A 25,395-nucleotide genomic window follows, 5' to 3' on the forward strand; every position below is an offset into this window, starting at 1 on the left:
GTTATGTGTTATTTCATAGTTTTGATGTCTTCATTATTATTCTACAATGTAGTAAATACTAAAAATAATGAAAAACCCTTGAACGAGTAGGTGTGTCCAAACTTTTGACTGGTACTATATGTGCCAGCAGTGTAAACGCAATAGTGTAAACAAATATGTATCTTTGTCTGTAAGGTGTTGTCATGAATCCCTAGGAATTTCCCCATATCACATCCATAGAATTGCCATGATACCCCTCCATCCTCTCTCCCAAGCATCAGAATATACCTTCCATGTTCCACTGTAGGCTATTCACCCTACTCTCCGAATTAGGTATTGAATGTACTTTATAATTACTTAATTATAAGGAAAGACAGGGACCTTATTTTAGTAGGCCTATGCTGTCTACTAATAATTTATTCCTATTGAATAGACTTCCAGAAAACGTCCGCTATACACATCATTGTCCTAAAGCGGGGAAACGCTACAAGAGAGCGCCAAGAAGACGGTGTAGTGAGGGGCGGGAGTACCGGAAAAGCGAGGGAGAGGCGGGGCCTGCTTTTCTGTGTGCGTGTGTGTGTGTGTGTGTGTGGGGGGGGCGTGTGTGTGTGTGTGTGTTCGTGTGTGTTCGTGCGTGCGCGCACAGGGCGCTCTCTCGCCCCTCCTCCTCTAGACAAACCACCCCCCTCAGCCACTGAGTCTGCAACTCTCACTGCCTTTCCTCACCTCACAGTCGGGAACAGAGGAACGGAATGGATACAGAAGGGAGCCAAATCAGCCTGTCCTCCGTGGACAACTCCCCCCACGACCCCTGGTAAAGCTCCCACACCGTCTCACCTGCGTCTCGGCCTTACTTGCTTCCATATGTGAGATAACCGTGGAGTTTGGTTTGTGTGGAGCCCACCCGAGCGCGGAGACAAAAGACAAGCATGCTTGTTCTGATGTGCTCTACCTCTCCAATGCGGTCCGCTCAACCGTGTATTACTGCCGCTCAACCGCGCAGGATCTATCTCTTGTTTATTTCTCCGATTTTCTTTTGAGTAAGGAGATGGCTACGATTGCAACAACTTTTCCTTTCCATTTGGAGAGCACCGGCTGGTTTCAGTATCTTCTCGTAGGAATTATAACGGCCCAATTTGACCACTCGTGCCTTCACAACATGGCCGATTTTCTTTTTACTTTATTTATGTTATTTTGTAGGCCTATATATATCTATTAATTGTAGTTTGCATTTAATCTCTGATGCCTGTTTTACGGGAATATGTTGTTCTACACCACTTACTCTCGCCTCTATCTCCTATTCAGCAAAATGTTCATCGGGGGTCTCAGTTGGCAGACAACACAAGGTGAGCTGTCCCGCGAGCGACTTTTCAAAGTCCCTGGATGCAATTATAATACCTACATAGACGTATAGTGTTATTATTACTCGCTTATATTCTATTTATACAGTCAGTAATCCCATTGTTTACTATGTGAAGCTTCCGGAAGTTTGTTAAAAAAAAGACAGTTGATAGTTTAGCCTATATGCTGCCGAAATCAAAGCTTTCATTCAACGAGGATCAGTAGGCCTGGCCTACGCATGATTTAGACTGTATGCTCAAACAGAGATCCTAGACAATATGCGATTAACGTTCTAAATTAGTATAAAATCATTTAGCTTTATTTTGAAATCATAGTATGTTATTTGGGGGGTCTGTTACCCGATGTAACAACTTTTTTAAATTTTGATATTTGATTGAAGCAGAACTTCGTTGCTTTTGCAATTCTTTCGGGTTTTTTTGTGTGAGATATCGCGGTGTCATGCTTGTTACAGCGTTAATAACGCCATTCATTCAAAAGAATACAGTTTGTCTAAAACACAGTGTTTGTTAACTGTGTTGCCTATAGGTTGATGTAAAATTATAGGCTATATTCATCTTATTTGTATACCCTAAGTTATCGCAATTGTAAAGTAAACATTGTCGTCTCATCATATTATAGGCACGGACTATCAACCTAGGCAGAGTTGAATCTACCCTTCAGTGGCGGTTCTAGACCATTTCAACTGGGGGGGCCAAGCTGGGGCCAGTTGTACTGTTAGAGGGGCCAGTTACCTTAGACGTTATTGTTGTCATATCGTTTTATTCACTGCATTGCAGGCATTAGCAGGCAAAAGACCACCTTATCCTGTTTTCAATGAATGACGTCGCGGCAGACCAACAACATCGCGGTCTTGCTCATTTGCGTTGTCTGTTTTCGTTTATCTAAATCAGTTGTTATAGTATACATTCAAAGGACATTTCGTCTTTGGAAAAGTGTTTGACCATATTTTTTTTTTATAGAGGGATTGAATGAATACTTCTGTAAATTCGGCGAGGTGAAGGAGTGTATGGTGATGCGAGATCCCGTTACGAAGAGATCGAGGTAAGGAGGCGTGCGCGCCTCAGCATCTCTATCATAGGCGCGCACTCACGGGTTTATTTTCTTTAAAAATAACATGATTTTGCCGTCAGAGGTTGAGTTTTGTTGTCTCGGACTGTTATTATAATTCAATGCATTGTGCTTTCCCCCCCCCAGGGGATTCGGGTTTGTAACATACATAGACCAGGCTGGTGTGGATAAAGTTTTGGCACAAAACAGACATGAGCTGGATTCTAAAACAGTAAGTTTATGCTTGCACCTAAATGCACAAGAACTATTATTGCATATGGGGAAATTGTTCACATGCTATATATAATAGTCCTAAATAATTTTGTTATGGCATACATCTATAACATTGTCAATATTTGATATGGATGCAGTTTTTCTTGGTAAGTCTTTTTTCTTCTGCCATGTTATGCCATAATGTTATACACCATGTGATGTATGAAAAGGTTGGGCCTGGTAGGAAAGTTTAGGAGAGTCTATGGCCGCCTCCCTCTCCTCCCCTCCCACCAAATCCTGGTTTAGGGTGCGTGACATGAAAGCGTTCTTTCTTGCTGTTCATCGCCATGATTACCTGGGGACCGAGACGGGGAGGAAGAGGCCTGGGCTCTCTCTCACACCAAAAAGAAAGAAGAGTGAAAAAACGTTAGGGCTGTGAAACATATTAAAGAAGTTGGAGTTGTGCGCTTGTAAAACTGTTAAATTAAGTTTTGAGGGGGTCATCAAAAGTAAAGAACTGTTTAGATGAAGTTAATTCAACAACAAAAAAGTTGAACCTGAAGATTGGTGTAAACTAGTCCCTGAGTTCAGTCCCGGGCATGGAATAACTTAAGAAGAAAAAAAAGAAAAACGTATAATTAGAATGTTGATTTGAATGGTAATGTCATTCTAATTCAACGCATAACACTGTAGTCTCTGAAGCATACTGGTGATGCTACATAGAGTAACATAATCGTTGATGAAGCTTACAGCATACAGCTTTGTCAGCCATGTGGGTGTGTCTCCATCCCCCAATCCCCTCAATACACACTCTCATATGTGCGCACACAGTACTGTTATACACACACACTGCCTGGCCCTAAAGGGACAACATTTGACAGTGAAAGGTGAGAGCGAGTGGGGGAGGATGTAGCATGGAAGGCTAGTTTGGTTACACGAAGCAGGTCTGTTGCCCTGGGTGAAATCAGTCACAGGGGATATTATGGTGACTCCACAGCCTTGTGGGACTTATGTCTCCATAACAACTCTCTTCTAGCATTTGAAGATGAATGCAGAATGTACTGCCACCAACAATGCAAAGTCAACCCATGGACAATAGCAACTAGGGCGATAACTTAGAGCAGTGGTTGTAGTACGTTGTTTTACAGGTCCTTCATTATATAGCATTGGACTTGAGTTTTTCAGTTACAATTAGTCTCTTAAATGTTGTTCCCGTTTTATGATCTAATAAAACCCCTAGGAGGATGTTTCAGAAAGGAGCAAATGCACTGATGTTATAGCTACAATCTGGATTCTAGAGTAATTACAGTAAAATTAGTTTTACAGTGAACATATTGTCAGAACATAGAAGTATGTTTGTGAAGACATTGAGGTTGATTCCTACGACTAAACCACTACTCCAAATGTATCACCTGTTCAAGACAAATACTATTAAGTTAAATATCCTATAAATAGATCGCACCATTTATATTTTCTTGTACACTTTACCAAGGTGGCAATGTGTTTTTTGTGTAACCCTTTAGTATTTTACACTTCAGAGCTGGTTTGAAATCAGCAGAAGTAGGGTGTCGTGGCAATATATCTGTGGATCCTAGTTACAGTAGGTCTTGTATTGTCAGAAGTCTGATTCTTGAATATCTTATGAGGTAGGTGAGCTTTGAGGACCTGGCCTCCACTATGTCGATGTGTGTGTACGCATGCATGTGTAAAGGTGTGATGGTCAATAAGTGTGTTAATGTGTCTGGATGATGCAGAGTGTAATGTTTGAGAATGAGCGGGGCGTCTGATGCTAATGCTAGGCTGTAGGTGGGTGGGAGGAGGCCACGCCTCTGGAATCACAGCATGGGACATCTTGAAACAAGATTTTTGTGGCCGTGTTAAGGGTTGAATGGTCAACTAGGCAGGGACATCGTTTTTGATAAATACCATTGTTTTTTGATAGATTACAGTATTTTGCTGCAGCTCACAGCGTTATGTTTGGTGTGCTGAAATAGTCCAGTGTGCTGCTTTTTTTTTTAAGTATTGGAAAAGCATAACATATAATACGTCAATTGATAAGTTATGGCACTGTGTACTCCATTTCATTGTTCCCAAATCCCTTTCTATCTCTCACTTTTTTCTCTTACATTTTTTTCCATTTCTCAATGACTCTCACCTTCTCTCTCACAGACTATTCACATCTTTCAGTCTGTCCCCTTGTACCGTCTCTTCTCCTTTTTTCATTAACCTTTACCTTTCCAACAGTCTCCCTCCAAACCGTTTCTCTCTCTCTCTCTCTCTCTCTCTCTCCCTTGTCGATGGCTATTGTTTGACCAGCATGAGATGAGAAGGAGAGTGAAATTCCTTTCTGGAATTAATTTCATGCTCACCCCATGGAGGGTGAGAAAGAAACGGAGAGCGAGAGAAAGGACAAGGTAAATGAGAGGTTTTGGCAGTAGGAATTTGGGCCAAGTGTAAGCACTCTGAAAAGCGGCGACAAAATGCTTGACACAGTAAATACAAAGAGCTAGGGACAAACAGAAGAGGGGTGCTTTATTTTGACCAACTACATGATTATGAAAGTCTGTGTTACTGTTTGTAATGAGGATGGAAAATATAGCACTGTCTAATCATATATAAGGCCAGGATGTCTGCGGATAAATCATATTTGATTAAATAAAATATACAGGGATGCCAAGGGGAGATTTGCGGGAAAATGTGAGTTACTCGCCCATATCTCAAGTTAGAGATCTCAGAAGCCAACATCTAGACAACTTTCATGTTGTTATTGACAATGCCAGTATTGACCAATGTATGCTTTTTTTATGAGCGGGGCAGATTGGTAATGTTGTTTGAGCATGAAGACAGAGTTCTACTTGTTTGGCTGCCTCAGAGGCCTTCACCACATGGCAGCAGTGTGATGTAGTGAATATGGCAGCAGTGTGATGTGGTGCTTCGTCTGGTCTAGAACAATCCAGGGTCGTGTTCATTAGGGCACGCGGCGGAAAATGTTTTTAAATATTTTGCAATGGAACATTTGTATTTCTTATTGGAATAGTCCAGGTAGTCCCTCCCTGTTTCAGTCAGTTTTCTTCCATTTGGTTCCTAATGAACACGGCCCTGGTTCCATTTTGACTATGCAAAACAAAACTAGTCTATTACTAATAGACTTTATCACATCAAATCAGCGTCACTAGTACAAAGTGAGTTTGGATTGAATGGATTTCCTATCCACGTAGTCACATTCCAAGCATACACAAATTATTTAGAATTGATCATATTTTTTGTTCTAGCCCAACATAGCCAATTCTACCAATCAGCTGATTGGGTATGTTCGTGTTGCTGCATTGAATATACCTCACGAAGAGTGTGAGAAAGATCTTTGGTTACACTTATTATTTTGTTTGAAGGTCTGGTCATAACCTGCTCATGAATGTTATTACATGTACATAGTTAACCATTGCATTAGATTAATACATAATAATGTTGGTTATGCTTGAGGCAGATTACTGGCCTGTGTAATATTGCTTTATACATACATGTATTTACTTATTTTCATACAGAAAGTACCAGTCAAAAGTTTGGACACACCTACTCATTCAAGGGGTTTTCTTTATTTTTACTATTTTGTAGAATAATAGTGAAGACATCAAAACTACGAAATAACACATATGGAATCATGTAGTAACCAAAAAAGTGTTTTAAAAAATCAAAATATTTTGCTTTTAGATTCCTCAAAGTAGCCACCCTTTGCTTTGGTGACAGCTTTGCATACTCTTGGAATTCTCTCAACCAGCTTCACCTGGAATTTTTACATTTACATTTTTTTTTTTGTCATTTAGCAGACGCTCTTATCCAGAGCGACTTACAGTAGTGAATGAATACATTTCATACGTTTTTTTTTTCTTCCGTACTGGCCCCCTGTGGGAATCGAACCCACAACCCTGGCGTTGCAAACACCATTGCAAACACCATGCTCTACCAATTGAGCCACAGGGAATGCTTTTCTAACAGTCTTGAAGAAATTCCCACATATGCTGAGCACTTGTTGACTGCTTTTCCATCGCTCTGTGATCCAACTCATCCAAAACCATCTAAATTGGGTTGAGGTCGTGTGATTGTGGCGGCCAGGTCATCTGATGCAGCACTCCATCAATCTCCTTGGTCAAATAGCCCTTACACAGCCTGGAGGTGTGTTGGGTCATTGTCCTATTGAAAACAAATGATAGTCACACTAAATGCAAACCAGATGGAATGGCGTATCACTGCAGAATGTTGTGGTAGCCATGTTGCTTTAGTGTGCCTTGAATTCTGAATAAATCACAGACAGTGTCACCAGCAAAGCACCACCACACCTCCTCCTCCATGCTTCACGGTGGGAACCACACATGCGGAGATCATCCGTTCACCTACTCTACTCTGCATCTCACAAAGACACGGCGGTTGGAACCAAAAATAAAAATTTTGAACTCATCAGACCAAAGGACAGATTTCCACCGGTCTAATGTCAATTGTTTGTGTTTCTTGGTCAAAGCAAGTCTCTTCTTATTATTGTTATCCTTTAGTAGTGGTTTCTTTGCAGCAATTCGACCATGAAGGCCTGATTCACGCAGTCTCCTCTGAACAGTTGATGTTGAGATGTGTCTGTTACTTGAACTGTATGAAGCATTTATTTGGGCTGCAATTTCTGAGGCTGGTAACTCGAATAAACTTATCCTCTGTAGCAGAGGTAACTCTGGTTCTTCCTTTCCTGTGGCGGTCCTCATGAGAGCCAGTTTCATCATAGCGCTTGATGGTTTTTGCGACTGCAATTGAAGAAACTTTCGAAGTTCTTGAAATGTTACATATTGACTGACCTTCATGTCTTAAAGTAATGATGGACTGTTGTTTCTCTTTGCTTATTTGAGCTGTTCTTGCCATAATATGGACTTGGTCTTTTACCAAATTGGGCTCTCTTCTGTATATCACCCCTACCTTGTCATAACACAATTGATTGGCTTAAACGCATTAAGCAGGAAAGAAATTCCGCTAATTAACTTTTAACAAGGCACACCTGTTAATTTAAATGCATTCCAGGTGATTACCTCATGAAGCTGGTTGAGAGAATGCCAAGAGTGTGCAAAGCTGTCATCAAGGCAAAGGGTGGCTACTTTGAAGAATCTGAAATATAAACAAAAAAAGTTTGTTTAACAATTTATTGGTTTCTACATGATTCCACATGTGTTATTTCATAGTTCTGATGTTTTCACTATTATTCTACAATGTAGAAAATAGTAAAAATAAAGAAAAACCCTTGAATGAGTAGGTGTGTCCAAACTTTTGTCTGGTACTGTACATGAATAGGTAGTTTACTGATGGTTAGCAATTATAGACCAGTTTAGTGAAACCACAGGCCTTGTTAACAGTGCCTTGCCTGTTTAAAGTTAGTTAGCAGCAATGCTAAATGGCTCACCGAGAATAATTCTTTTTTTTTTCACAACGGAAAACTCATCACCAGACTCAGAGCAAGAATAGAGATTTAGCACGTCAACAAAACCCACACTTTGCAACGATTCAAATCTGATCATTGAATTTGACTGTTTGTCTGTTCACGGACTGAATATTGATTGGACTCCGTATGGGTTGGGAACTAGGTTAGCATTAGCGGTTAGCGCTGTCCCAGGTCATGGCTCTATGGAGATTAGCTCTCTGGTGCTGACGGGCAGAGGAGATGAGAGGGGGGTGGAGGAGAAGATGGAAAGGAAAAGCAAGAGAGAGTCCCAACCCTGGTCTGTACAGGTGTAGGATCTTAATTTGAGCCAGTTTGCTACAGCAGGAAAATAATCCTGCAGATTCAAAAAACCTGTCATGTTAATTCTAATTAATGGACATTTTTGTAGAGGTTGATACATTTTTCGTAAGAGAAAAAAAAGTATTTTTAAACCTCAAATATAGTACAAGTTTTACATTTCCTGCATTGCAGCAGGAAGGTTCCCCTTCAACGGGGTGATCAAATTAAGAAACTACATCTGTAATTAGTATGGATCTCAAAGGCACCTAATCGGATTGAAGGAAACAAACTGGATTGCGATTCCGAAGTATAGCCTCATCCCTGAGTGTGTACCTGCCTTCCTGAAGGAAGTGATAAGTCGCACACACGTACGTGCACACACACATTGGTTGTCCTAGCCAAGACTTTGTGTCGAGTAGGGGGCCTCATTAGTGGACTTCGTTAACTAATTACTCTGCAATTGTTCAGCTGTGCAGATTGACCCCAATGGCCCAGACCCAAATCAAATTGCCATCCACAAAGTGACATGCTAGCCTAGCTTACCTTCCAAACTTCTTAGTACGGTTGCTTCTAAACAGGTGTATTTTATAAAGTTTTGAATTAGGATAGGATAGAATAGCACACTTTCGTTAACTATTTGTGTGCGTTTGTGTTTTCCTGGCCACATTATTTTCATTGAGTGAATGTGTTGTGTGTGTAAAAGCAGTGCATGTTGTGTGTGTGTGTGTGTTTTATGTGTTTAACCGCACGATGAGGGTGTGTGAGTGGGGAGTAGTTGGCCGAGCCCCTGTTCCTCGGCGGGTCCATCTGTTTTGTCCCCTTTTGTCCTGTTAATTAATGAAATCAGAGGGGCTGCCCGCTGGGCCAGGACTCCCTGCTCACAAATGGGCGGCCCACTTTCTCATGTGGAGTTTTTGTTTTAAAATGAATAGCCACTCTCTCTCTCCTCTCTCACTCTGTCTTTCCCCGTCTCCCTCGGTCTAGGCCTAGCTCCTTCTCTCTTTGCTTCTTTTTCGCCCTCTCCTTCACTTAATCAAACTCCTCTCTTTGATTTAGTTACGTCTTCACTATGTCTTTATTTAGCTCATTCTTCCTTTCTTGCTCATTCAATCTCTTCCCCCATCCCTTTTCCTTAAAAACCGCACATACACACAATGAAAATACTTTTTTTTTAAACGAAGGAAACCAAAAGTGTAGCCTAACAGAAGTGCTGTGAGAGTATAATGTGAATGTTGTAAGATTACCATTTTTTTCCCTGGTTCTCTGCTTTGCGACGCGACGTGTTGGCGACCATGTGCTAATGATGATTTGTAATGCCTTCACTTTGCTTGTTTGTTTCAGTTTTAAACATGTCTGGATGGGTTTGGCAGTTTGAGGTGACTATCGGATGTAGTCTGGTCTTGTCTTAAACATAAACAACTAAACCAATAGGCTCTGGCTTGATGGGACAACTAAACCAATAGGCTCTGGCTTGATGGGATCCTTCTCTGCTCTCTGAAACCCATCAGGGTTGTATGTCACAAAGCAGGATGTAACAATCCAGCCGGCTAACATTTATAAACACTCCATTGTAACGATATTAACATCAGTTATTATGAAGAAAGAACGTTCAATATGAGCTATTAAAAGTCAGTTGTACCATTGTCGTTCTTCGCGATCAAGGACATGCAGAGTTGTTTCTGAATATTTATGAACGTCAGCTGGCTCATTGCTCCTGGTTTGTGGAATACGCCCATTTGGGCTGAAGTAAAAGAGTAGCATGCTGAGTCTTCTATAGAGACCATAGTGTAGGCCTACGTTCACTGTACTATCTATACCTGTGCTCTTCTTCATTGGACTATCGTCTGTTCTAAGTGCTGTAGATCTGTACCCCGTCGTTACTTTATAATGTGATGATACTAAACAGCATTGCATGATGTAGCCTATAGCGCTCTACTGTAGTAGTCAACACTTTGTTCAAAATATACCTATTTAGGGGTGTTGGTCCTTGGCTCTTTGTTGTATTTTTCTATCTTTGTTTTACTGATTTCTGAGCAGTAGAGGGGACATGAGCGTGCATACACAGGAATATTTTGAAAATAAAATGCCACTTAACTATTGGGATGCTCGGGCTCTTGTTTGACCCAATAAGTCTCATTATAGACATATGTATTGCATGACAAGGATGAGATAATCAGTTGAGTTCATGGTTTCGTCCCAGTGTTTGGAGTAAACACGGGAACAGAATTTGAAAGGTGCTGGGTGCTTCACAATCGAGCTGTTGTGCCGCTCTCTGTAGTCACCTTCCTTCGTCAAGTCTGAAGCCAGCTGGAGAGGACAGTCCTCCTCTCCGTCTAACACCGCGGGGTGAGGAGGAGTCTCTTCCGTCTCACTCAAACGGCAGCCATTGCTGCTCCTCAGCTTGTCACCATAATATCGAATAAATAATATATGTCATTTAGCAGATACTTTTATCCAAAGCGACTTACAGTACAGTGAGTACATCGATTTTAGTATACACTATGTAACCCCAGCAGAAATCAAACCCACAACCCAGGCGTTGCTTGAGCCATGCTCATACCAACTGAGCCTCCAAGACCGCGGACCATGATTTGACTAGAAAGACACGTGAGAAACCTGAGCCTTTATGCAAATCCTCCATGGCTTACGATGCTGTGCACAGAAGCTTTTTTCTCCAGTCAGAATTACAGCGCCTGTGAATATCAGTGTCCACATGAGTCTATTCATTGATATACTGTATGAATTTAAAGTGTTGTTGTGTTGCAATTATACAGCGGTATGCTAGCTTGGTCCCAGATCTGTTTATGCTGTCTTTTTAACTCATATAGCCTGACCATAGGACTTGGCAAGACAGAACAAACAGATCTGGGACCAGGCTAGTGGTGTGTAGTCTGCCACTGCATTGGAGAAAGTAATATGTCTCCAGTGTATCACAGGTTTGGGGGCTGTCATAGAAATGGAATGTAATAACTCTCAAATACCGGAAAAGTTTGTATCCTTAAAGTTTGTGGTCCGTTGCCTTGAACTGTGAGTCACTATTACTCGTCAGTGGTAGTATGGTCTCCAAATGTTTTTGTCCACCAGTTTCTAACTCTCTCTCTCTCTCTCTCTCTCTCTCCCCCCTCTCTCCAGATTGATCCCAAGGTGGCATTTCCTCGTAGAGCCCAACCCAAGGTGAGTTCTCATCCTTAATGGGGTTTACCCCTGGAGGCCAAGGTGACGTCACAGCCGTCATGTCCTATCACGGGAGGCCCGCCTGCCGCACCAGATTTAGGGCAACAAGGGCAGCAATCCCCCCCACCCCACACTCAGCCGACTTCTATACGACCCCTATACATAAGAAAGGGAGGGGGGGGCTCTGCCAGCCTAAAGACACACATACACGCATATAGACAGACGCACACAGTCTTAATATTAAGTCTTCCTGCAGAGTCACATTTTGTATTTGCATTGAAATAAATTATCTTATTTCTGTACTATGTGGTTCCGAGTGTCTGGCAACCCCCTCCCTAGCTCCCTAGTGGTGCAGGGGTCTAAGGCACTGCATCGCAGTGCTAGAGGTGTCACTACAGACCCAGGTTTGATCCCGGGCTGTATTACAACTGCCCATGATTTTGAGTCCCATAGGACGCCGCACAATTGGCCCAGGTTAGGGGAGGGTTTGGCCGGGTGGGCTTTACAAGTAGGCCATCATTGTAAATAATAATTTGTTCTTAACTGACTTGCCTAGTTAAATAAAGGTTAAATAAAAAATAATATATATATTTGTACTGCTTAACAGTACTATCTTAAGTCATCTAGCCTTTTCAATGTGCTGTTAATGATAGTGTGTACTCTTCCTCTGTGTTGTTAGTTGGTGACCAGGACAAAGAAGATCTTTGTGGGAGGCCTCTCAGTGAACACAACCATCGAAGACGTCAAGCAGTACTTTGACCAGTTTGGAAAGGTAAACGATGCACTGTGTTCAGACACGTTTGTTGACATGCTGTTGCTGCAAATGACATTACATGTACTCTATATCTCGAATCGGGAGCTGTTCTCCATTTTGCCACGATCAACTTCAGACAAAGTTTCTCTAAGTGCCCTCTGTGTTTTTTCATTCAATGTCCCCTCATGTTTTCTCAGCCTATTTGTCTCCCTGTTTCTCTCTCTCTCTTTTTTCTCTTTCTGTTTCTCTCATTCCACATTTGGGTAAGAGACACAGTAAGCGTGGCTAATTTCAGGGAAGAGTTGAAAGGGGTGAAGGAGAAGAGGGAAAGAGCGAGGGAACACAACAGCGTTAGTTGTAATCGATATTAGCATTTCTGTCTTCCATTTTGCTCCCGTTGCTGTTGTTTGAGTTGCTTCGTCTGTTCCATTTTTCTTCAAGCCAGTTAAGCCTATTTGAATGAAATGCAGTGAAAGGCAAACGCATGCTGGGATGACAGAGGGATGGCTTAAAAGAGAGAAAGAGGGAAGGGGGGAGAAAGAGGGGTGAAGAGAGTGAAGAGGCACCTCCTGGGGAGAGAGAGAGAGAGAGAGAGAGGTGTACTCGGAAGGGAAGTGTTTTCAAACTGCAGGAGAGGAGAGGAATGCATGAGAATGAGAAGAACCAACTCGTAGAACTGCGAAGGGAGGGGGGGAAATGTGATGGCAGAAGAAAAAGTATTGTAACGGGATGAAGATCTGAACTGACCCCCCAAAAAGTTGACAAACTGTCTGGAATCAATGGGAAAAGGAAAATAGGAGGTTTTTCTTCTTCAAGGGAGAGGTATTAGGGAGAGAACGAGTGAAGAAGTTTGACCTAGAAGAGAGGTGTAGTTAGGGAGGGAGGACCTTGGCGAAGGGGAGGAGGAGGAGGAGGAGGGGGGTCTGTAATTCTGAACTAATCTAATGCAACAGCTGCTCTTGCCACAAGATCCCCCCCTGCACACACACAACCAACCTCAGTTCGTTGTCCCCCCCCCATCCCAAAACACACTCTTATCCACTGCATCCTTCTCAGCCTGTTGCCTTGGTGACCTGCTTTTAGCCTTTGTCCCTTGGTAATTTAGCAATCTACGTCCCAAAAAATAATAATATATAATGTGTGTGAGGCTTATACACATAAACACAAACGCACATACTGGTCGGGCAGTCGCACAGGTCTAACATTCACCGACATTCCTGACTGTCTTGAGCAGCAGTGGACAGAGAACGTTCTAGAAAGACAGAATCACCATCCCCTTAATGGGACTTGATGATGTCACTTTGAGGGCGGAGAGAGGAAGAAACCGTTGGGTGTAAGAGAAGGAGAGGAAAAGGGTTAGAGGAAAGCGTTCTGATGGAGGCTTGGATCTTGTGAAGTATCAACCCCCCAACATAGGAGATGCTTGGGCCAAATTATATCATTGCAGATTTCCACATTGCGCTTCCAGCATTTGATTTCCACAGCAGAGTGTCTTGGAGAGAGTTTGTCACTTGATTTAGAAATGGGCAGTCTCGTGAAATCATCCGGCACACACACACACACACACACACACACACACACACACACACACACACACACACACACACACACACACACACACACACACACACACACACACACACACACACACACACAGAGAACTGACGATTTCTTACCATTTTGTTTTGTTCACTTCAAAATCAGATTAGCATTCTGTGAGCATTTGGGCTTAAATGGGCATCAATGTCAGTCTAGTGCAAAACGATAGCCTTTTTTTCTTTGGTGTGATTGACCAACCGGATGTAACCGTACACGGGTTCCCCAAACGAGCTGATCCCACCGCTCACCGGCGGCCATGTTTGTCTGGGAAGCAGGTCAGTATCCCACAGAGACAAGTCTCGATTTACGCCCCCGCCGTGCCCGGCCAGAGGTCCGCTGTGCTCCCCTGCACTCTATCCCGATGTTCCCACTATCCTTTTCCCAGCCCTGCTCTCCCAAACAGTACTGGGAAGCCATTGGATAACACCCTGCCTCAAAGTACAGTGTAAAAACACAGCAGTGGTGCTTCACTTCGAAGAGTCAACAAACTATAGGCCTATCTTCATCCTTCCAAAATGGATGAAAAGAGGGATGGGGAGGGAGAGATAGAGGGGGGTGGATAGGACAGAAAGGAACAAGTTGGGCTCCAGTCAGCCATGTGAGTTGGCGATTAGAGGGCTTCACTGGACACTTTGTCTGCCGGCCTGTTTGGAGAGATGGGTGGAGAGAGGGAGGGAAAGAGAGCGAAGGAAGAGTTAAACAGAGGTGAGAGAGGAAGACGGTTGAGGTGAATTAGACACTGACTGTGTTTGGGTGTTTGAACTGAGGGATTGAAGCCCACATGTTCATTGCAAATAGGTCACGGTTTCTACTGTCTCGTAGCCAACGTAGCAGCAAACAGTGAACAGAGTTTTCTTCTCTGGATGTTTACAAAGGGCGGCAAAAATATTATTGGTTTGTCCAGTTTCTTTGAAATTGACGGTAAGAGAACATTCCCGGATACAGAACATTCTGTGTGGAAAAAGTTGTCTGTCTGTACATTTCCAGCAGCTCTCTGAAACCATTCCCAGAAAGTTCTGTGACTGAAAATGTTCTCAGAATGTTCCTGAAAAGCTCCCTGTCAATTTTTACGAAATGAGACTGTTATGTGACGTCCTGTAAAGGTGCTGGGCAGTGAGTGTGAGCCGTGCTGAGGTAAATACAAGACGCTATAGTTCAGCCAGATTGTATTACACTTCTCTGGACACAGTGGACAACAGGTTGTTTCCCTGCTGATTGTGTCGAGGAGGCTCTGTAACAGTAGGTCTAACACTTCCCACTGGGCACACACTGGTTGAATCAAAGTTGTTTCCACAGCGTGGCAATTCAATTATGTTGAACCAACGTGGAATAGACGTTGATTTGACGTTTGTGCCCGGTAGTTTTTGTTTTTAAGCACTGAAGACAATAAAGCTCACGTACTTCAAGATGTTAGCTAGCAAGTGAATTAGAATAAATCACAGTTAGCCACCCTCACTGAATACGGCTAAAGGTGACTGTTTTGTGTTCACACCTTCATGTGTCAGTCTAATACTAACGAATAGTTAGCGTCTAGAATAAGTAGCGCTAATGCTAACTGGAGTCTACTTGCCTACTTGACCATGTAACACAACACTTATGATAACATGTCTTTGGTGCTGCAGCTGTCCACTTACTCTCCCTGTCCCGACTTTGCTGTGTCATTGGCTTGGAGGACCGGAAGGGTGAAGAGTGGGAGGGGGGGGAGATAAAAACTGAATGAAGGACAGAGGGTAGACTGAGTGGGGGGGTGGGCTGTGTGTTTGTGTGTGTGTGTGAGAGAGAGAGCGAGAGAGAGAGAGAGATCATAGCGAGATCATAGCTCTGTTGGACTAACGGGTCTCCAACCCTGACCTTTTATATATTCCATGCACACACGCAGTGACACACACACTCACTAGCACAGCTTGTGTAAACTTTGTTTTTTAGATCATTCAAATAAACAAAATATATTGCCAGTGGTGGAAAAAGTACCCAACTGTCATATTTGAGGAAAAGTAAGGATACCTTAATAGAAAATGACAAGTAAAAGTGAAAGTCACCCAGTAAAATACTACTTGAGTAAAAGTCTAAAAGTATTTGGTTTTAAATATAATTAAGTATCAAAAGTAGATGTAATTGCTAAAATATACTTAAGTATCAAAAGTAAAAGTTTAAATAATTTCTAATTCCTTATAATCAGCAAACCAGACGACACCATTTTCTGGTTTTTATTTTATTTACGGCTAGCCAGGGGCACACTCCAACACTCTCACTGTTTCGGGAGTCCTCCAGATCAGAGGCAGTAGGGAAGACCAGGGATGTTCTCTTGATAAGTGCATGAATTAGACCATTTTCCTGTCCTGCTAAGCATTCAAAATGTAACAAGTACTTATGGGTGTCAGTGAAAATAGAAATAGTAAAGTAAAGTACAGATACCCCCAAAAATGACTTAAGTAGTACTTTCAAGTATTTTTTCTTAAGTACTTTAGTACTTTAGTTATATGTACTGCTTTCATTATGACACCATCAGATGATCTCAAAGGTTAAACATCAAGCTGGAGTCCAGAGCTTTCCTCCACTCACATTTCACCCTGTGTTAAGTTTCATTACACCGATAGGTAATGAAAATAGGAATGCAGTCATGCTGTGTGTCTTAAGCAATAGTTATACTGATGATGTCTCTCACTGGCAGAACATGGAGTAGTTTCCCAGTTCCTCTATTAGAGGAGTTTGTGCTAACTTTCTTACCAGCAAAGGAGAGTAATGAGAGGATGGGGTCAGCATGAATAGGGCTGCAGGGAGAAGAGTGGGAGAAAAAGAAAAAAAAGCGGAGGGAAAGGAAGAATGAAAGGGGTGCGTGTTGACAAAGCCCCCACTTCTCTTTGTTCTCTCTCTCTCTCTCTCTCTCTCTCCCTGCCTCTCCTTCTGTCTGTCTTTCTGTCCATCCAACCCTCACTCTCTCTCTCCCCCAAACTCTTTTATCCTTTTCACTCTCGACCCACTCTTTCGTATGCACCAATCCCCCTCCCATCCTTATTCTGTCCTGAACTATCTCTCGCCTCCTCTCTTTTCTGCGTCGCCACGCAAAATTCATTTTCTCTCCCTCTAGTAAGCCCTTTTTCAACTTTGTCCCTCTCTCTCAATTCCCCCTTTCACCCTTTCTCTCTCTCTCTTTCTCACACAGTTCTTTCTCTCTGTAGTTCTATTCATAGTGAGAGTAGTGAGAGGAGGGTAAATTCTCCTAATTGAAATTATTTCCAGGGTCTCCATGGGAATAGTAAACTTTGTGGAGAGGAGAACAAAGAGCTAGAGAACAGGACACAAAAGCTTACCCCCCCCCACCAAACATACAGGGCACAAAACATTAGGAACACCTGCTCTTTCCATGACATAGACTGACCAGGTGAATCCAGGTGAAAGCTACGATCACTTATTTATGTCACTTGTTAAATCCACTTCAATCAGTGTAGATTAAGGGGAGGAGACAGGTTAAAGACTGATTTTTAAGCCTTGAGACAATTGAGACATGGATTGTGTATGTGTGCCATTCAGAGGGTGAATGGGCAAGACAAAAGATTTAAGTGCCTTTGAACGGGGTATGGTAGTAGCTGCCAGGTTTGTGTCAAGAACTGCAACGCTGCTGGTTTTTTTTTCACTTCACAGTTCCCGTGTGTATCAAGAATGGTCCACCACCCTAAGGACATCCAGCCAACTTGATACAGCATTGGAGTCAACATGGGCCAGCATCTCTATGGAACACTTTCGACACCTTGTAGAGTCCATTCCCCGACAAATTGAGGCTGTTCTGAGGGCAAAAGGGGGTGCAACTCAATATTAGGAAGGTGTTCCTCATGTTTTGTACAGTCAGTGTATATATATATATATTACTCTCACTCTCTCTCTGTGTTATATATATATATATATATTTACATAGAGAGTGCGAGAGAGAGAGAGAAAATATTCCCTCCTAGAACTTGGGGAGTGAGACACTGTTAACTTTCCAGAGTTAGAACGACTACCTCTTCTTTCTCCCCTTTTCTCTCCCACGCTCTTTTCCTCTCCCCTGTACCCCCTTCTTTCTCTCCTCCTCCTTTGTCACCTGTCACCCCCCTCGTTCCCTTCCTCTTTCTCCATCTGTTAGCCCCCTCTCCTCTCTTGCTCCAAAGCACAGGACCTGAAGGAGGGACAATGAAGCCCCATGCTGTGTAATGGCCTGTGTGTGTTTGTCCAAGCTCATCTCTCTCTGTCTCTCTCTCTACCTCTCTCGATCTCTCTCTCTCTCTCTCATAGGTCGATGACGCCATGCTCATGTTCGACAAAACCACCAACAGACACAGAGGTATTGCCTCGAAACACCAGCCGACACACACTCACACACACACACACACACTCACAGAAACAAAATTCATTGTGATAATCTTCTCTCAGATCAGTTGGCAGACCACACTAGCTGGTTTGTTGGTGCAAAAGTAAACCTCTTGCATTGTGAAGGTCTTGAAGAGCCTGATCCTTGGTTCAGCCACGCATGGAATGGCAGCATAGCACACATTGATTTGTAGTGTAAGTAATGTTATGCGGAAACAAATAACACACACATTAACACACATTATCAGACTCTCACACATTGTTTAGATAAACACACACTCATGCTGATGCACAGTATTTTAATGTGCAGGAGCTGTACTGGGCTGACCTGGTAGTTGTTGGAACCATGCTGGAAAGGACAATGTGAAAACAAAGTATCTGAGCCAACGGAGTACAGTTCATGTCGGCCCTATAGTGTGAATCAGTCAGGGAGGAACGAGTAAAGGAAGGCGAGAAGGGTTAATTGGTCAGCTCGTTTAATCAGGGCTCAGGCTAAAACCTTAGCTAATACTCTACCCCATCCCCCTTTACCACGACGACAGATTGACAGTTAGGGCACGCAAACCCGGCTAAATCCCCTCACAGCCTTTTGAGGTGTGGGGGAGGGAAGGGAGACGGAACATGTAATGGAGTAGGGGGAGAAAGGGGGAGAGACCAGGTGAGTCTCAATACTTTGATGGAGTCTCTGCTACCTTTATCTTCTGTCATCTGAAAGGGATTGAATAGATGTAAGCTATTTTTTTTTAATAATATGATTTGAGGGAGAGAAGGATGGGGGAAAGAAGTGTACAGGATATGAGGATAGGAAAGAGGACAAAGTGAGTATTAAACGTGGGCTGTGTCCCAATCATTTGTTTCGTTCCTCGCCTCCTTCCCTCATCTCCTTTTCTTCCTTGGTGACCCCTAACCTGGAAGGACTGGACATGTGAAGTCATGATTGCGTTCAGTTTAATAGAAAATGGAAACAAAGGGCCGTAGTGGAAGGTAAAGCAGTCTGTGTTCCTCTGTCCCTCAGGTTTCGGCTTTGTGACCTTCGAGAATGAAGACATGGTGGAGAAAGTGTGTGAGATCCATTTCCACGAAATCAACAACAAAATGGTATGTAGGCAGGCAGTGTGTGCATATGTATGTGCGAATGTGTGTGTCAGTGTTGTTAGTGAGGAGTGTGTGTGTCTATGTGCAGAATATTTCAAACCAATTGCATTCCACTCCAGGTGGAGTGCAAGAAAGCCCAGCCCAAGGAAGTGATGTCACCGACGGGTACGGCTCGAGGTCGTGCCAGGGTGATGCCCTATGGCATGGACGCCTTCATGCTGGGGATCGGCATGCTTGGTAAGAACAATAACACTGTCATTTAGCTGCCTCTAAACACTCTGGAACCATAATAAAGCCTCTCAGAGTAAGGGTGCTGATCTAGGATCAGTTTTGCCTTTTTAACAATGACTATGATCTACAGTATATAACAGGGAGACCTACTCAGAGACGCTTTATGAATTCGTGGCCAGTACTGGAGAGCAGGGCTAAAGAGATGGGAGGAGATGTAGAGGGGGATGTGCTTCAGTGGGATTCAAGTAGGCTATGGCCCGCAGTGAAGTCATAGTATCTTGCTCCACCTACAGGTCAGTTATGGCAACAGCATGGTACTGAGTTATGGTGCTAGTTGCTACATGCTACATGAGGTTTAATATGAATGCAATAGCATCATCTCCTTCAACCGTGTTCAGCCGTATCCCGATGGGTATTTATTTGTCTCTCTTCACAGGCTACCCAGGCTTCCAAGCAGCTACGTATGCTAGCCGTGGCTACCCTAGCATCACGCCTGGATACACCTACCAGTTCCCTGGTATATGAGCATCGCTCTCTCTGTCACACTTATGTAGAGTATGAGTTACAGACGTACAGGCGACTTGAGTCTGTTAATTATCCAAAGAACTGACTAGGTCTGACAACAGAAACAATGCATTGGCCTAGTGATCATGTCAGATACATACTGACGTTAGTTTTACGTTAGGTGCCAAACACACAGACATGCCTACACTTTTTACTCCATGTATAAACGCATATGGCAGAGTCTGGCTGCTTGTAGAGTTCAGAGAGTTGTATTTTGGTTTTGACGTCCTGCTCCTCTCCCCAGTCCTTTTCTCTACTTCCCCTCCTCTCTCACGTGAGAAATAATCTCTGCTGCACTTTTATCTCCCCGTTTTCTCTTTCTTCGACTCTGACCTCACTGCTCCTCCTTTCTCTCCTTTCCCCCTACCACCCTTCTCCCCTGTAGTCTCTCATACCCATTCTAAATTGCTTGCTTGTGTGTGCACATGTTCATGTATGTATGTGTGTGTGTGTGTGTGTGTGTGTGTGTGTGTGTGTGTGTGTGTGTGTGTGTGTGTGTATGTGTGTGTGTGAGTCGATTGGCACGTGGATGGTGTTGGTATTAAAAAAGCGCTTTCTTGACATTTCTGTTCTAGAATTCCATTTAGAGAGGACCACCCTTCTGACATCATCCCACCCATCTGAGCTCACAGGTCAGTCACTCCTCTAAGATCTACAGGTCGCTCACAATCTCTGCCTTTATTAGGCAACATCGCCAACCTGTGGCAGAATGGTGTAATGGCCCTCCTTTTTCCAATCTGGAAGGGTTCAACCCTAACTTTGATTTAAAAAATAAAATAAAATTGATGAATCATGGAATTGACCCGAACAATGTTACGATTGGATATTTTGGGCACGGTTTCACCATCTTTAAAACTGTAAACTACCGGCCTCCCGAGTGGCAGAACGGTCTAAGGCACTGCATCGCAGTGCTAGAGGTGTCACTACAGACCTGGGTTTGATCCCGGGCTGTATCACAACCGAGTCCAGTAGGGTGGCGTGCAATTGGCCCAGTGTCGTACGGGTTGGGGGAGGGTTTGGTTGTGAGGGCCTTACTCGGCTCATCGCGCTTTAGCGACTCCTTGAGGCAGGCCGGGCGCCTGCAGGCTGACGTCTGCAGGCTGGCTTCTGGCTTAAGCGGGCGTGTGTTAAAATGCATGGTTAGGCAGATCATGTTTCGGAAGACGCATGACTTGACCTTAACCTCCCGAGCCCATTTGGGAGTTGCAGTGATGAGTCAAGATTGAAATTGGGAAGAAAAAAACGAGAAATTACCTGCCAATGAAATGTTTGCCGAACTTAATTTACACACTGGCAAACACTGTTTTGTAAGGTGACGTACTGGTATAAGTAAAAGAAGACATCTGAAATTGTCCCTCTCTCCTCTGTCCCTTAGCCATTCCACTGTCAGCCTACGGACCAATGGCAGCGGCAGCAGCGGCGGCTATGAGAGGTAGATCATTCTCCTTCATCATTCTGTCTGTCAGTTGTCTATGTGTATGTGACTGACTGATTGACTGTCTCTCTCTCTCTCAACTCTCTCGCTCTGTCTCTCTCCATCTTTCTCGCTCTCAGGTTCCACCCAGTCACGTAACGCAGGCTACCTGGGCACCAGCAGCCCTGGGCCAATGGCTGACCTGTATGCGGCAGCCAGTCAGGACTCAGCACTCAGCAGCTATCTCAGCGCAGCCAGTCCTGGCCCCAACTCAGGATTCGGCCACGGTCTCGGGGTACGTCACTATCATGTTTCACAACGGAAATTTGAGTAGTCTCTCCCAGCTTTAGTCTGTTGTCTTCCTTTTGGTGCCTAATGAATATGACCCATGGTTGGAATATCGTGAAGAGGGATCTATAAGAGACAGCTAAAGGAGCCCGCTATGTGGCATGTATCTGATGCTAGGGGAAACCAGGGATTTGCTTACCAGTTTTTAATATGGAAGTGTAAATTATATAATGACAAATCAATAAAATGTTGGCAATTTTGTAAACCATATCCTTTCTTCATTTCAAACTATCTACCAGCTGCTCTGTCTCTAATAGTCAGTGTGTCTTTTTTATCCCAGGGTCCTCTTATCGCTACTGCCTTCACCAACGGTTACCACTGAGCAGATTTAGAAAATCACCAGGCACGGGAGGAGGTCCCTTCTGCTGACAAGCCAATCAAACTGCTGTGTGCCTACCCATGGCACAATCCGATTGGCGGCCACAGTTCAAACCCCCCACCCCCTGGCTCCCCCTGACTCCACCCACTGACTGAAGATCTTTTTTTTTTTTTTTTACTTCTGTATCCTGTTTTCCTGTATTAATATCACTCCCTCTTCTCAATCCCTTGTTTCCCCTACCCTTTACCTTCACGTAGGTTTATTTAATTAGATCCCAATGCTGTTTCTTTTTTTTTTATATCGCTGTGGCAGAAAAATAAGTGAGAAAATAACATTTGTGGGTTACGCTCAAGGCAAACACACAGATTCTGTCAGATTTGTTTTGCTTTATATTTGAGGATTTTTTTTATTTAATCGCAATGTTTTGATGTATTGTCTGTTCCGTTGACCTCCCTTTAATGTGTTGCTGAGGTGAGATGGAGGAGGAGGGAGGATTAGAGAGAGATGAACTGGTGTGTGGGATGGGTCTCCTTGTCAAAAAGGGGTACCTAACCCCTTTAAACAGAGGAAGAACAAAGAAATGATGTCATTTCCATTTTTAACAAACGTGTCACAGAAAACATGAAAAGAAAACTAAAATGTATATTTTGATAGTTTTTAAAACAAAACATTTGTAATATTGTTATTAATATTGAACGCAATGATAATAATGATGATAAATCGGTTAGATCTTTTCTTCCGTAATTGGTTTTGAAAGGAATGTTTTATTTTCTTCCTGTAAAATATTGTATATAGATTTTGAGGGGAGGGTGGTGTAGGGGAGGAGGGAGGGGGTGTTGAACTTTGATCGGCAGGCGGGGTTACTATTAATCGTTCGGCGCCAATTTAACTGGAAGTCTGCTTAACTACTACAACAAACCTGTTGTACAGTGGCAGGTCATGTTCTATTTGAAAGTGGCTATCCCCTCAGCATTTGTTTGGTGTTTAGGCCAACAACATGCATTAGCAGGGTTGAAGACTAGATGATATTTGTAAATAAGACGAAATGATAAGACCCTTTTCATTAGAAATTGGTATCAAAAAGAGAACATGCTTGAATTCTCACACAGTTGAGTCCTTTTCCCTTTCATTTGGTTTCTTACTGTGAACATGCCAGTAACTGATTTCTGCTGAATTGGACCCCTTAAAGGCACGGTCTTACCACGTGACATAACCATAGAAATATAGTTACTTGAATGGGTGTACCTGTTCTAGTCATTTTATTTCTATGGACATGACATCCATGTATCCCTGACAGATAAGGAAAAACTGAAGTGAGGCCCTGGGGATTTTTAATTGGCTATGGTGAGGGTGCATGGTCGGGGTTAAGGGGGATTGGGTGGGATTTAATACAACGTTTTGGGGGGGAAAGTATATATATTTTTGCTCTATTTTCCTTCATTATGTTTTATTTTGTTTCTTGTTTCTTTCTTGCTGTTATATGTACGGTCATACGGACCGTAGAAACAAATGAAGGACATATTTAACAAAGCAATTGACTCTTAAAAAAACGGTTACATCATGGTTGTATTTGTCCTCTGATGACCTTAGAAGGTGATTGTGTCATTATGTGTGAAGGTGTGTTTGTTTGTGTGTGATGTGTGCGCGCACAATAGTGAGCTGACGTATGGAATTAGCTAGATTCGAAAGTTGACATGACATGCATTTTTTGACTGCCATTTTGGTACTGATATGTTTGGCTGGTTCCATTTTGGTCTGACACCACGTATCCTATGTGTCCTTTCACATCTAGGGACTAGGGGCTAGGTAAACTGAAATGGAATGCAGCCTCTGTCCCAGTCAGTGCAGAAAAGAGGTATACACAGACCAGTAGCTGGAATGGAGGAGGAGACATAGTTGAATTGTCCCCTTTCTTTTGACAGAGCTATTTCAATGAAAATCAAATGAATTTTGTTGATGTTCCACAAAGTCTTCCACTAAACATGAACAGGAATCTCGCATTTTATACTGGCTAGCACTGCCCTTCTCAAACTGGCTGGGGCACTACACAAAACTACTGCTGGACACGAACACTGTAACTTTTTAACTTACAAAAAGCAATACGTAATTTTTATTTTAGGAATATTAATACTGCTATTAATGGCAATGGGAGTATGGATAATTCCATGGCATTAAGACTTTTTTTCAGAACAAAAAGGAAATTATATTTTTCTCTTGTCCGATATCGTTCCCGGTGCACAATAATGATTCAGTGATTTTTAAGATGCTGGTGTTTTTTGTTTGTTTATGTTGACGCTTTCTTCAGGGTCGGAAAAGGGGCAAGGCCTTGGTTGTTAAAGCTCCAACTCCAAGGTCTTGACCAACACTGTAACTAAACTTTTATTTGGACTGTTCCCCACCCGCTTTATCTTATTGTATTTCTTTTTTTTCTTTCTTTTTTTTCTCCTCTGGAAATGTCCATTTTAAAATTCCTAATAAATTATTTTAAAGCATTCCACTGAGATTGTGGTTCTGTTTTTTTTTTTTTACTCCTACAATTTCTTAGGCCCAGCGGAAATCGAATTAACATAATACAAAAATCCCAATTAAAATCAGTCTGTTTAAGCTAGAGATATCTGGGCTGCGTCTCAATCCACCACATCTGCCGTTTTAGCCCTTCCGCATCTCTGGTCAAAGGTGGCAGGGCTAGAGCAGTGTTTGTCAGACCATGAGACATCCTGAAAATTGGTTTTCTCACAAAAACGTCTGTAGCGTCCGAACGGTTTGGCCTACCTCTATATTGAAAGATGAGACACTCAAACATGATGGCATGCTCCGTTTTGCTCTAGGACGCCCACAAGCCTCACAAGACTCTTCTGAAGGTCCCGGTACCATTTAAAAAATAATGGAAGTATATATATGGAGATAGTTTAGTGCCTAAAATAAGGGGATAAATACATTAAAGGATTAAATAAAAATGGTTTCCTGGGCACAGATTCACAAAAACTTCTTAAGAAATGTATTCTTAACTGATATCTTAACTATAGACTTAACAAGAAAGATAAGCAACGTTGCTATTCCTCTAAAAGGTTATTGGAAATTGTATTGCACTACTTCTTATGTTTCTCCTTAAGCAAAAAGTTAAGAAATTAGATTCTTGAAAATAAAGTTATTGAAATGTTCTTAATTATAAGACAGCTAAACCCTTGTCTTAAACTAAAAAA

General features: G+C 42.7%; 1 protein-coding gene across 1 annotated transcript; it reads left to right on the top strand.

Moving 5' to 3' along the window:
* Nucleotides 1–650: 650 nt before the first annotated feature.
* Nucleotides 651–24,693, top strand: LOC106565386 (RNA-binding protein Musashi homolog 1). The gene is made up of 14 exons (XM_014132445.2): nt 651–793; nt 1,285–1,325; nt 2,301–2,382; nt 2,536–2,620; nt 11,483–11,524; nt 12,204–12,296; nt 18,147–18,195; nt 19,237–19,319; nt 19,436–19,553; nt 19,984–20,064; nt 20,687–20,743; nt 21,487–21,543; nt 21,666–21,820; nt 22,154–24,693. The coding sequence occupies exons 1-14, from the start codon at nt 732–734 to the stop codon at nt 22,193–22,195; spliced, it is 1,047 nt and encodes a 348-aa protein (XP_013987920.1). The 5' UTR covers nt 651–731; the 3' UTR covers nt 22,196–24,693.
* The last annotated feature ends 702 nt before the right edge of the window (nt 24,694–25,395 follow it).

Source organism: Salmo salar, chromosome ssa12 (assembly GCF_905237065.1).
Source record: "Salmo salar chromosome ssa12, Ssal_v3.1, whole genome shotgun sequence".
Classification (NCBI taxonomy): domain Eukaryota; kingdom Metazoa; phylum Chordata; class Actinopteri; order Salmoniformes; family Salmonidae; genus Salmo; species Salmo salar.

Coding starts and splice junctions, on each gene's coding strand:
- LOC106565386 (XM_014132445.2), top strand. CDS start 732: ATGGATACAGAAGGGAGCCAAATCAGCCTGTCCTCCGTGGACAACTCC. Junction 11,525..12,203: donor CTCGTAGAGCCCAACCCAAG/GTGAGTTCTCAT, acceptor CTGTGTTGTTAG/TTGGTGACCAGGACAAAGAA. Junction 20,065..20,686: donor ATACACCTACCAGTTCCCTG/GTATATGAGCAT, acceptor TTTCTGTTCTAG/AATTCCATTTAGAGAGGACC.